This window comes from Salvelinus sp. IW2-2015, linkage group LG36 (genome assembly GCF_002910315.2).
Source record: "Salvelinus sp. IW2-2015 linkage group LG36, ASM291031v2, whole genome shotgun sequence".
Taxonomy (NCBI): Eukaryota; Metazoa; Chordata; class Actinopteri; order Salmoniformes; family Salmonidae; genus Salvelinus; species Salvelinus sp. IW2-2015.
This window is the reverse complement of record NC_036875.1, coordinates 6,777,520-6,790,193: the sequence shown is the minus strand read 5'-3', so window position 1 is coordinate 6,790,193 and position 12,674 is coordinate 6,777,520. Positions and strand designations below refer to the sequence as shown.

At 43.3% G+C, this 12,674-nt stretch overlaps 2 protein-coding genes across 7 annotated transcripts; one reads left to right on the top strand and one right to left on the bottom strand.

Annotated features, from left to right (window-relative positions):
• Positions 1-405: 405 nt before the first annotated feature.
• On the bottom strand, positions 406-7,060 carry ftcdnl1 (formiminotransferase cyclodeaminase N-terminal like 1). Of its 4 annotated transcripts, none has more exons than XM_023981677.2 (6): positions 6,955-7,060; positions 5,648-5,766; positions 5,406-5,501; positions 4,949-5,104; positions 2,462-2,650; positions 406-2,175 (listed from the first exon to the last, which is right to left on the bottom strand). In XM_023981677.2, the coding sequence occupies exons 2-6, from the start codon at positions 5,760-5,762 to the stop codon at positions 1,736-1,738; spliced, it is 996 nt and encodes a 331-aa protein (XP_023837445.1). In that variant the 5' UTR covers positions 5,763-5,766; positions 6,955-7,060; the 3' UTR covers positions 406-1,735. The 4 variants fall into 4 exon arrangements, 3 of the variants coding, with proteins under 3 accessions (XP_023837445.1, XP_023837444.1, XP_023837443.1); XM_023981676.2 differs by lacking the exon at positions 6,955-7,060 and adding an exon at positions 6,330-6,948; XM_023981675.2 differs by lacking the exon at positions 6,955-7,060 and having other exon boundaries at positions 5,648-6,323.
• A 346-nt stretch (positions 7,061-7,406) lies between these two features.
• lg36h2orf69 (linkage group 36 C2orf69 homolog) lies at positions 7,407-12,674 on the top strand. Of its 3 annotated transcripts, XM_023980853.2 has the most exon segments (5): positions 7,407-7,673; positions 7,804-8,096; positions 8,994-9,235; positions 10,874-11,352; positions 12,148-12,674. In XM_023980853.2, coding segments are annotated over 3 exon segments (1,008 nt in total). In that variant the 5' UTR covers positions 7,407-7,673; positions 7,804-7,808; the 3' UTR covers position 11,352; positions 12,148-12,674.

Here is a 12,674-nt window from a genome sequence, read left to right as displayed (position 1 = left end):
TAACCCCACCACCACCATGGGGCACTCTGTTCACAACATTGACATCTGCAAACCACTTGCCCACACTCTCTCTAAAACAACGTATGAGGCGGCTTATGGTAGAGAAATGAACTGGCAACAGCTCGTGTGGACATTCCTGCAGTCAGGATGCCAATTGCATGCTCCCTCAAAACTTGAGACATCTGTGTTCATTGTGTTGTGTGACAAAACGGCACATTTTTTATGGCCTTTTATTGACCCCAGCACAAGGTGCAACTGTGTAATTATCATGCTGTTTAATCAGCTTCTTTATATGCCACACTTGTCAGGTGGATGGATTATTTTGGCAAAGGAGAAATGCTCACTAACAGGGATTAAAAACAAATTTGTGCCCAAAATTTGAGAGAAATAAGCTTTGTGCGTATGGAACATTTCTGGGGTKTTTTATTTCAGCTCATGAAACATGGGACCAACACTTTACATGTTGTGTTTATATTTGTGTTCAGTATAGATTCATTTAATTGGCATACATATTGCAATTAGTTGAACGTATAGTGAAAGCGCATGCAAAAACTATTCCCCATATGAATACATAACATCAATTCTCTAGGATATTATGCATCTGTATCTTGGATGGCAAAAATTGCCTTCAGCAGACTGACTGACTAAAAGCGATGTATGCTAAATTACAGGAAATTACCAAGGACCCATCTGTAAACACAGTTCCATATTTATACCAAACAGGAAGTGACCTGACCATCGCCCAAATTCCAAAGTGGTGGACATGAGAAAATATTATCTTGAATAGCCTAATTAAGCACCAGCCCTAAACTTAACCCTGTCCTTGACCACTTTTGGAGTGAGCCATTTCTATCAACATGGTAATTTTAAATCCAATCACAAAAGGCAATAAAAACGTAAATAGACAGAGCAAACAAATGTCTATGCGTTTTGACACGTCTCGYCGAAGACCTCTACCATGCCAAACAGTGTGCACGTTTGTTTGTCTGAAGGTGGCCAGAACTTTCCTGGCTGACGCTAGACCACGTCTTACAACACGAGGTGTGTACACACTTTGGTCTGGATACACAGTTTCTTTTTTTACTCTCATTGAGTCCAATATTAATGGTAGTTTTAGATTTTTGAACATGAGAATGTTACAGAACGCACCTTCAATATATTTCATGATTATATATATTTTTTGGTAGAATTATAAACAATAATATGAAAATAGTAAAGTTATAGTAAAGTCATGTTTATTCTTTATAGATTAGTAGAAGTCAAATAAAGAAGGATTAACCTGTTAAATAGAACAATAAATTGCAACATTTTGCAGCACTTTCAGTGTTATTCTGACTTGAGATATGCACGCTTAACAAAATAAATTGTGTAAGTATCCCACTGACATCGTTAAATGATTTACAAAAAAGTATTACCTCAACTCTAAATTGGTAATTTGTCCCTTTGTGTCTTGATGAGTACTTATATTAAGATGATCACAGTTAAGGACTATGGCATTGATGTTTTCAACCATGATCACCACACTAAATAAGATTCTCTGTACAATATCCTTGTTCAGATGTGCTACATCAAATCCAGAGCCCACAGATTCAAAACTGTTGTGTAATAGTCGTGCATTTGTGCAATTCATATGCTTTAAACCTTGCCGATAACAGCTTGCATGTCCTTTTACATTCTTCGTTCAATCAACCTGAATAATACAAAACGTTGAGGTTTTGTAGTAAAGTTTGGAAGGTTACATGTGTAACCTGCGCAGTTCTTTCCAGAACTCAGCGATGCCCAGTGACAAAGCTCTCTCTGCCAGGCTTCTGCACTCATGGGGCGTGAACCCCACCAGCGCCGTGCCCTTAGTGGCCACCCCCTGCCGTCCTGCCAGCTCTGCCACCCTGGCTGTGATAAGAGATGCTGGGGCGTGGCAGTATAGCTGCCCACCAATACTGAAGGTGGGCCACGGCTCGCCCCTCTCCCCAACCTGGCTAGGAGGGTTCCCCTTCATGCTCTCCACATTGCAGGCTATCTCCACGGCACCCTCGTGTGGCAGGGCCAGCACTTGCACCCCCGGTATCCCCCCAGGAGTAGACTCCCTAATCGACATGGCGATGCTGCGCCCCAGAGCCAGGTCCTGGGTGTCGATGGTGACGTTGCAGTTCATGACGTAGGGACTAGCTCCGATGCCTGCATGGCAAAGGTGGGGTCAAAGGTCAGAAGATCAAACAAAAAGTCACAAGATGGTGCGAACAAAGAGGTACAGAGATGCGGTTATTTTCAAATGTGCCCAATTAGTGGTTCCTGGGTACACTCTCTCTGTGCTATACTTCATGAGTGTAATGTGGGGGCACTGAGGGCCTGTCCTCAGAATGAAACATGCAAATCTAGCCTAACCCTATGTTTTAAAAATCACCTCTCAGTATTTGCGTGCACAGGACATCCACCAACCGCCAAGCCCTAAGCGAGTGCTAACCTGTGAGGCCATATCGTTTCTGTGGCAGGGGCCCCACGTCTGGTCGGATGGCTCCTGTGTCTGGATTCTTCCTGAACCAGCCCATCTCCTTGCGTCTCTGCGCCAGGCCTCGGTGCTGGGGTGAGTCTGCCCAACCAAAGAAGAAAGCACTGGTGCCACTGACCCGTTCAGTCAGCCCAGCAGCCACCGCTGGACAGGGTGAGAGGATGGGTTAACACATACAGTTGAAGTAGGAAGGTTACATACACTTAGGTTGGAGTCATTACAACTCGTTTTTCAACCACTCTACAAATTTCGTGTTAACAAACTATAGTTTTGGCAAGTCGGTTAGGACATCTACTTTGTGCATGACACAAGTCATTTTTCCAAAAATTGTTTACAAACAGATTATTTCACTTATAATTCACTATATCACAATTTCAGTGGGTCAGAAGTTTACATACACTAAGTTGACTGTGCCTTTACACAACTTGGGAAATTCCAGAAAATGGTGTCATGGCTTTAGAAGCTTCTGATAGGCTAATTGACATCATTTGACTCAAATGTGAGGTGTACCTGTGGATGTATTTCAAGGCCTACCTACAAACTCAGAGCCTCTTTGCTTGACATCATGGCAAAATCAAAAGAAATCAGCCAAAACCTCAGAAAAAAAATTGTAGACCTCCACAAGTCTGGTTCATCCTTGGGAGCAATTTCCAAACGCCTAAAGGTACCACGTTCATCTGTACAAACAAGAGTACGCAAGTATAAACACCACGGGACCACGTAGCCGTAATACCGCTCAGGAAGGAGTCACGTTCAGTCTCCTAGAGATGAACGTACTTTGGTGCGAAAAGTGCAAATCAATCCCACAACAACAGCAAAGGACCTTGTGAAGATGCTGGAGGAAACGAGTACAAAAGTATCTATATTCACAGTGAAACGAGTACTATATCGGTTTGCAACTGCACATGGGGACAAATATCGTACTTTTTGGAGAAATGTCCTCTGGTCTGATGAAACAAAAATAGTTTGGCAATAATGACCATCGTTATGTTTGGAGGAAAAATGGGGACGCTTGCAAGCTGAAGAACACCATCTCAACCTTGAAGCACGGGGGTGGCAGCATCATGTTGTGGGGGTGCTTTGCTGCAGGAGGGACTGGTGCATTTCACAAAATAGATGGCATCATGAGGCAGAAGAATTATGTGGATATATTGAAGCAACATCTCAAGACATCAGTCAGGAAGTTAAAGCTTGGTCGCAAATGGGTCTTCCAAATGGACAATGACCCCAAGCATACTTCCAAAGTTGTGGCAAAATGGCTTAAGGACAACAAAGTCAAGGTATTGGAGTGGCCATCACAAAGCCCTGACCTCAATCCCATAGAAAATTTGTGGGCAGAACTGAAAAAGCGTGTGCGAGCAAGGATGCCTACAAACCTGACTCAGTTACCCCAGCTCTGTGACGAGGAATGGGACAAAATTCACCCAACTTATTGTGGGAAGCTTGTGGAAGGCTAGCCGAAACGTTTGACCCAAGTTAAAGAATTGAAAGGCAATGCTACCAAATACTAATTGAGTTTACGTAAACTTCTGACCCACTGAGAATGTGATGAAAGAAATAAAAGCTGAAATAAATKATTCTCTCTAATATTATTCTGACATTTCACATTCTTAAAATAAAGTGGTGATCCTAACTTAACTAAGACAGGGAATGTTTACTAGGATTAAATGTCAGGAATTGTGAAAAACTGAGTTTAAATGTAGTTGGCTAAGGTATGTGTAAACTCCCGACTTGGGAGAAAAAAAGGGTTAAAAAACAAACAATAAAAAACTTATTTCACTTAAATCTATGGCAAGACCTAAAAATGGTAGCAAGAATTTTGAAAAGAATAATGGGCAAATATTGCACAATCCAGATGTGGAAAACTCATAAGCCTTGTTCACATTGGCAGTTTGAAGTGACTCAACTCCAAAATGCGTGCATATCCGATTCGAATCGGTTCCTTTTCCTGCAAGCTGAACAGCCAAAAATGCACATGAATCAGATATTTCGAGKCACATTTCAAACCACTGTCGCAAGTGGTTTGAGGTCAGATACAAATCTGATTCCTGGCAATGCGATTTGTGTTTGAATGGTCAAATCTGAGTTATTTGGCATATCTTGTTGCTTGCTAGCTACTCTGTTGAAAGTTTGACAAGAACATGTGGTAGCCAATTAGATTGTTAACTGTTTACAAACAAATGAGTGAATCGGGTATTGTGTGTAAATGGGTGGGGGGGGAAAAGTAATCAATTTTTAATTCAGGCTGTAACAACAAAATGTGGAATAAGTCAAGGGGTATGAATACTTTCTGAAGACACTGTACATACACCACTGCATGAGGCGCCGCACAATTCACACGTATACAGCATACAACATGATGTACTGAGAAGAGAGAAAGAGGGGGCCAAAACTTTAAAGTGTAGACACATACATGCAGGCACACGCACACCACACACACACCTCTAGCTTCCTTGGCACAGTCCCCCAGTCCCACCTCCTCTCCCAGAGGGTAGAGGGGCACCAGGTCCACAGCGCCCATCGTTGGGTGGCCGCCTGCATAGGCACTCATGTCAATCAGTCGACAGGCCTGCTCACACGCAGACAGCACTGCCTCCTCTGCAACAGAAACACAWTGACAACGCCTTCTATTATTGGAATGACAAGTGAAATCAGGGTTCAGTTATTGGTTAAATTAGGGTGCTTAATTCCTGGTCTGCTTGAAAAATGTTTAGGCAGCCATGTTCAGGGGTTACTATACCACTGCCCCTCATAAGACTAAAAGATTGTCGGAGGATAATGAAGACCTTTGCAAAGTACTTGTCATATTTATTGTAACATTGTGATCCCGAACAAAGCCTGTAGGAAATGTCCCTTAGTGTAGTTGTTGTTTTTCCCCAATAAAAGGACAGAGACTCACTGATGCAGTCAATACTGGCCACGATGGTGATGACAGACCGGTTGTAGTCTTGGTCATTAAAGATGTTGAGCACTGTTGTCCCTTCTCGCCGTCCGCCTGACAAGATGCATACAATCGGAAAGATGCATAAATCCATTAAGAAACCATCATATTTTGTTAAATCATAACTATTTTCCACTCCTATCACTGTTACTACTGTATGTACAGTGAACAATGAAACATTGTTTACAGGGGTAACTCACCATTACTGTGAAATACAGCTGCCCTGGCCACTGTTTCCACCAATTCCTTCCTGCGGGCTTCTGAGACATTGAGGAGGCAGGCGACCAGACGCTGGCCTATGGCACTATGAGCCATCCCCCTGAAGGAACCCATGTCACTGAACTTTAGGTAGGCTGATTTTGCAGTGGTCTATTTCACCAGATGCAAATTGTAGCTAAACACCAGTTATTTGACAACTGTACTGTATTTCCTTGGGTCTCTCTATTATATTCTGATGGTTGAAAAGTTCTCATTTTGGGATTATCTGTTTTACTCCATTTAAATACAACTTCATGGAGAAATGTAACATTTTCATCACAAAAATGTCAATATGTCTACAACATTGCAAAGTACAACTGCAGCTTGGTTGATCGAAAAGTATGTGATATCTCGCCATCATAACATAAACAATATATCAAACATAAACATGGAGTACATTTTTTTATAGAAACATTACAAACGCATCTGTGTCAAATGAATATCCCACTTGTAACTTTGAATGTTGTCATCAACCAAAATGATACAAATCCAAAACATGGCCAATACAGTTGTTACACAAGAGTAAGCAAGCGCAGTTCATAAATGCATTCATTAACATATAAAACATGACATGCTAAACATCTCTCGTGCTGGCCTGATATGTAGCCATAATGTAATACTTGCGTTCTAATAACCACGAAAAACGCCAACACACAGTCAATCAAGTGTCTACTGTAAGGCGAAAAACGTATACAGGTTGCAAAATCTGTGATTCAGAAGCTGCCTCTCCAATAGAAATCGGTCGTCACTAGTTACCACAGCCACAAAGCGATAAACCCCGCCCTTTCCTACAATTTTCTGGTTAAAATCTGATTTTAAACCTAATCCTAACCACACTGCTAACCTTATGACTAACCTTCAATTAATACCAAAAGCAAATTTTTGTTTACATTACTTTTTACGATAGCCAAATTTGACATGGTGACTGTGGTAACTAGTGGAAACCAGAGAAATCCCCGATCACACTTGTAAACGATGTAATGGCGACGTCGGCTAAACTAAACTCATGCGCAGAAGCACATCATCTGGGCTAACTGTCGTTTCGCGCCAAATTGCGTTGGTGCAGGCTGTCAAATCAAAGGCACAACTTCGATACAAAATTWATTTTTTTATGTAAATGAAAACGTGGCAGTTTGTCACTTTCACGAGGTTAGCGTAATAAGATGTTCAAGTACTTAAAACATTGGCTCGAATCTAGGTTGTGCCTTTAGATTTTGTGAAAATTAACAACTAAGGAATAATTAGTCACTTCTCTAATTGACTTCTCAAACCCCGGCCTGGTCTGCTTCGTAAGCGTTCCCGGAAGTCTCTCACGATGTTGCACCTCTGGGTTTAGTAACTCAGTGGTAAATTCAAACTTCAACCATTGAGTTTATAAACCGAGAGGCAACATCGCGAGACTTCCGGGAAGGCATGCAAAGCAGACCAGGGATTGGGGTTTCAGAAGTCATTTAGAGAGGTGACAAATTCTTCCTTAGTTGTCAATTTTCTCAAATCTAAAAGCACAACCTAGAGCCGGGCCGCCAACCTCATGAAAGTGACAAACTGACACGTTTTCATCCAAAACAATTMATTGAAGGTCTGCCTTTGATTTCACGGTCTGCACATGCGCAGTTTGGCGCGAGACGACCGTTTGAACCGATGACGTGTTTCAGCGCATGCGTTTAGAAAGCAAAAGACACCATGACTTCGCCTACTACAAGCGTGATCGGGGTTTTCTATTGGAGAAGCAGTTTCTGCCCATSTTTATATTGTACGGTCTTTGCTGTGATCATGCGCAATTCGTATTTTGCTTTCAGGAACCGGATGAGGGCTGGTTCCCGTGCTGACGTCCTTGGCAAACAGCGACACGTGGAGGACCAAAATGCAAAGACAACAACAGTACTCGCTTTAGCGTCACCCAGGTTGACAAGATTATCAACGTCCAGGAAAAACAACGATGTTGAGGAGGAACTACAACGACATAAGGTAGAAAGTTGTTTATGACTATTTTGTCGATATTCCATCGTTTTGCACGTTCATTGTCGTGTGTCTGTCTCGGATGCTGTACATTAACTGGCTATGCATTTGCGTCTAAACTACACTAATCCGGTTTTAGCCCCCATGATAACCACTCGTGGAGTTGCAACGGGCTTTCATTGTGCAGCAAAAGCAATGAGCGCTGCAGCAGGTTCATCGTCATTCGAGCCTCCAGAGCATTCTCTGCCTGGAGTCCAGGAAACACGCCCTGGGAGCCCGCCGCGACTGCGGAGACTGGTCGACATTCCGGGATGCCAACCGGACCGAGTCAACGACTTGCTTCTACTCAGTACTTTGGATTCACAGGGACGGTGCGGTTCAGACGCCYAATATCGCAGTGCACATGTTGTGTTTTTCCCTGGAGACATACAGGTGAGAGGTGTGGGTTTTGTCAGGCAGGTACATATGAATATCACTTATTTCGCCATCAAATGAACATTTCAGCTATTTGTCATGGCATTATGCAGGTTGGTAACATTATACACGTATGCCAATTGATGCCAAGCATAGGGTGAAAGGCCGTTGCGTAGCCAGCCTATAATCCTGTTAGCTAAATTGGTTACAGCTATGGTTGTTTACATTTCAAGTGGAMTGTCGAATTCACATACTCCTGCCCACAAATAATAACATCCATTCCAAGAGTTCCAACAGACTAGCCTACTAAAATGTTATGATTCCAAGGGTGTCTTAGTATTTCCGAGGGAATGTTAGTATTCTGAAGATGTTGCGAGTGTGATGCTCAGCAATTGTTAATGAATGTGTTCATTGTATGCGACCCCTTTAATGTCTATGTATGCAGACCATGATCACATAGGGACCACTCTTTCACCTGATGTGTTAAACTCCATTGGGAGGAGGATAGTTTAAAAACTAGTTTAGTAAGTTTGGTCTTCCACCCAAGGACCAAATACATGAGGGTAGCCTTTTTRCCCCCTCAGAATTAGTTCATGGTCATTGTTAGGCGAACTGCATGACACTGCAGAACAGGTCTTGTCTCCCAATTGATGCGGTTGTTATTTAGTTGCCATGATGCACAAAAACATGAACRCTTCTTAAGCTGCTTTAAGCCAGGTGACTCACCCCATCTTTCTCTCTCTCCATCCTCGGCCCTTTCCCTTCTGTCCATCTCCCCCACTCGCACCCCCATCTGTCTATTTCCCTTTTCACTGACCCCCTCTCCTTTTCCCCACTTCCCTCCGCCTCCACCCAACCCACTCCTCCCCGTCTATCTCGTACACCACTGTTCCTCTGTCCATCTCTCATCCCTAGAACTTCCAGCAGGAGATGTCGCTCCAGCCAGAGGGGGCGCAGTGGCTGTCCTGGAGCCTGGAGAACGTCGCCCTCACCCTGGGTCGCCGCTTCCCTGACCGCCACGTGTGGGTGATCCGAGCCTCCCGCATGTACCTGCACAAGTTCAGCTGCTATCACAACTTTGTGGAGAGCAACCTGTTTGGAGCGCCCGAGCACTCACCTGACTARGGAGCATTTCGCCACCTGAGGTATCCCATCTCGTAATGTTTTATTCTAGCACTGTGATTGTCACTAACACTCACTACCTCAGACCCCTTGACTTTTTCCACATTTTGTTACATRACAGCCTTATTCTAAAATTGATTTGATTTCTTTTTCCTCAATCTACACACTACCCCATAATGACAAAGCGGAAACAGGTTTAGACATTTTTGCGAACTTATATGATTTTTTAAATACCTTATTTACCTAAGTATTCAGACCCTTTACTATGAGACTCAAAATTMGCCTCAGGTGCATCCTGTTTCTATTGATCATCCTTGAGATGTTTCTTCAACTTGATTGGAGTCCACCTGTGGTAAATTCAATTGATTGGACATGATTTAGATGGGGACCTTATAGACAGGTGTGTGCCTAAGTTGACATCAAAGCAAAAACCAAGCCATGAGGTCAAAAGGAATTGTCCGTAGAGCTCCGAGACTGGATTGTGTTGAGGCACAGGTCTGGGGAAAGATAGCAAAAAATTGCTGCAGCATTGAAGGTTCCCAAGAACACAGTGGCTTCCATTCTTAAATGGAAGAAATGTTGAATCACCAAGACTCTTCCTAGAGCTGGACACCCTGCCAAACTGAGCAATCTGGGGAAAAGGGCCTTGGTCAGGAAGGTGACCAAGAACCCGATGGTCACTCTGACAGAGCTCCAGAGTTCCACTGTGGAGATGGGAGAACCTTCCAGAAGGACAACCATCTCTGCAGCACTCCACCAATCAGGCCTTTATGGTAGAGTGGCCAGACTGAAGCCACTCCTCAGTAAAAASGCACATGARAGCCCGCTTGGAGTTTGCCAAAAGGCACATAAAGATTCTCAGACCATGAGAAACAAGATTCTCTGGTCTGATGAAACCTAGATTCAACTCTTTGGCKTGAATGCCAAGCGTCACATCTGGAAGAAACCTGGCACCATCCCTACAGTGAAGCATGGTGGCAGCAGCATACTGTGGGGATGTTTTTCAGCAGCAGGGACTGGGAGACTAGTCAGGATCGAGGGAAAGAAGAACGGAATAAAGTACAGAGATTCTTGATGAAAACCTGCTCCAGAGCACTCAGGATCTCAGACTGGAGCGAAGGTTCACCTTCTAACAGGACAACGACCCTAAGCACACAGCCAAGACAACGCAGGAGTGGCTTCGGCACAAGTCGATGAATGTCCTTGAGTGGCCCAGCTAGAACCTGATCGAACATCTCTGGAGAGACCTGAAAATAAGTGTGCAGCGACGCTCCCCAACCAACCTAACAGTGCTTGAGGATCTACAGAGAAGAATGGGAGAAACTCCCCAAATACAGGTGTGCCATGCTTCTAGTATAATACCCAAGAAGACTTGAGGCTGTAATTGCTGCCAAAGGTGCTTCAACAAAGTCCTGAGTCTGAATACTTATGTAAATGTGATATATTTTTAAATAAATTAACAAAACATTTCTAAACCTGTTTTTACTTTGTCATTATGTGGTATTGTGTGTAGATTGAGGATTGTTTAAAAAAGGCTAACTTAACAAAATGTGGGAAAAAGTCAAGGGGACTCAATACTTTCCGAATGCCCTTATTTTTTATGCAGTTGTCTCAATTTACTGTAAATTGCTTTAGATAATCTGCCAAATGACTCAATTATAACTGATTTGTAGGGCACTGCTGAGCAACGGCATGGAGCGAGCTGGCTTGCCTAACCCCCTCCCGCTTCAAAGGGGTAGCGACACAGTCGCCCCGGGTTTCTCCTTGGCCGTGGTTGGCTTCAGCAAAGGCTGCGTGGTGCTCAACCAGATGGTGTACGAGCTGGCGAGGGCGCGGGCTGACCCGGAGCTGGGGCCATTTGTGGAGCGCCTTTCAGACATGTACTGGCTGGACGGTGGCCACCCGGGAGGCAGCGAGACCTGGGTGACTGACAAGCGGGCGCTGGGGGAACTGGCGGCCAGCGGGGTTGCGGTCCACGCCCACGTGACACCGTACGAGGTGCGTGACCCCATGCGAGCCTGGGTGGGCCGAGAGCATGGTCGCTTTGTCAAGAAACTTGAGGATCTAGGGGCCCGACTCAGCCAGAAGCTGCACTTTGAGGATGAGCCCGCATCCATCGAGAACCACTTCCGGATCATCCAGGATTTCTGAGGTGTTTGTTCATTCCTGATTGTCTATTGGCATGCAAAGTTAAAAAAAAAAATACTGGCAAAGCTTGATTCGATCTGCAAATTTCTGGTTTAATGCAAGGGGCTAAAGCTAGTTGAGTCTCATTCATCCCTCTTGGTTCTTCCTTTCGTGCAGAAGTCAATCTATCACTGTCTCTATCTTCCTAGACCTCATATTTCATGATCTAAGATTATCTAATATTTATGATCTATGATCTATAGATCTATGATCTAATATTTTTCTTTAAAATCCAAGCATGCAGATTCCAATTGGAATGCATTGCCCTTATCTAGACACCCTTCAGTCGTTTCTCCTAGGAATGCCTTTCCTTACTTCCACTAGATTGGCKTTTATCATAGACAAAGTTTGCATATTGTACCGAATAAGGGCTATTTGCATATGAACATTTGACAGAATGCACCTTTTTAAAGAGTGAAAATGGCACCGCACAACCTCCAGTAGTCACTTTCGAACTAGGGATTTCATGTTTAATTTAGGTAGTACAGTAATTCTGCTCATAGATTATGCATGTATGAACTACACTTAAACATTCAGCCCATAGCGGGATGTTTAAAAAATGCTGTACTTACTAGTCGCCAAAGTTCCGGAGCATGTCTTTAAGATCAAGGGCCAGACCTGTCAATTGTCAGATTATCTAACCTTGATTGTAACCTTTGCCTTTTTTGTGCAATACAACACATTGATTGTAATCTAAAAAGTAGCTTTGATCCAATGTCCAGTGTGGTTGAGTAAAGTTTATTTTCTTGCAATATTTCAGGGGCAACAGTTGACTATTCCTCAAGTGCAGCAGCTCCTTCCATTGAACATTGTCTTGATATCAAGTGACATACTGTGGTGACTTGGAGTGGGCCTCTCTTTCACCAACGAACACTTGGTGGTGTTTGTGTGGAACAACTACATTTCCTGCTGTTGCTTGGGTCAGAATGTCCCGTAACTTGTTGTAAATTGATTTATGTTCAGTGATGGACTTTGAGTTGGAGGTTAGCTTAAATGAATCTTGGAGGCTGTTGTTCAGCATTCATACTGTATTCCAATAGACTAGAGTGATATCTCTTGGTAAGATTATAGAGCTGCTTTTGCACTACCATGCTGGATTTCTGGTGATTATTGTTTCAATGGCTACTGAAATGCAATGAATATACTTTTCTACTTCATAGCCATTCCATTTTTTTGAAATGCTGTTTTTGTTTAACACATGCTATTCCATAGCTGCTGTTGTATGATTAGCACATTTAGAGAAAAAAAATGACCAACTCTTAAAATATACAATACTGTTGAAATGTG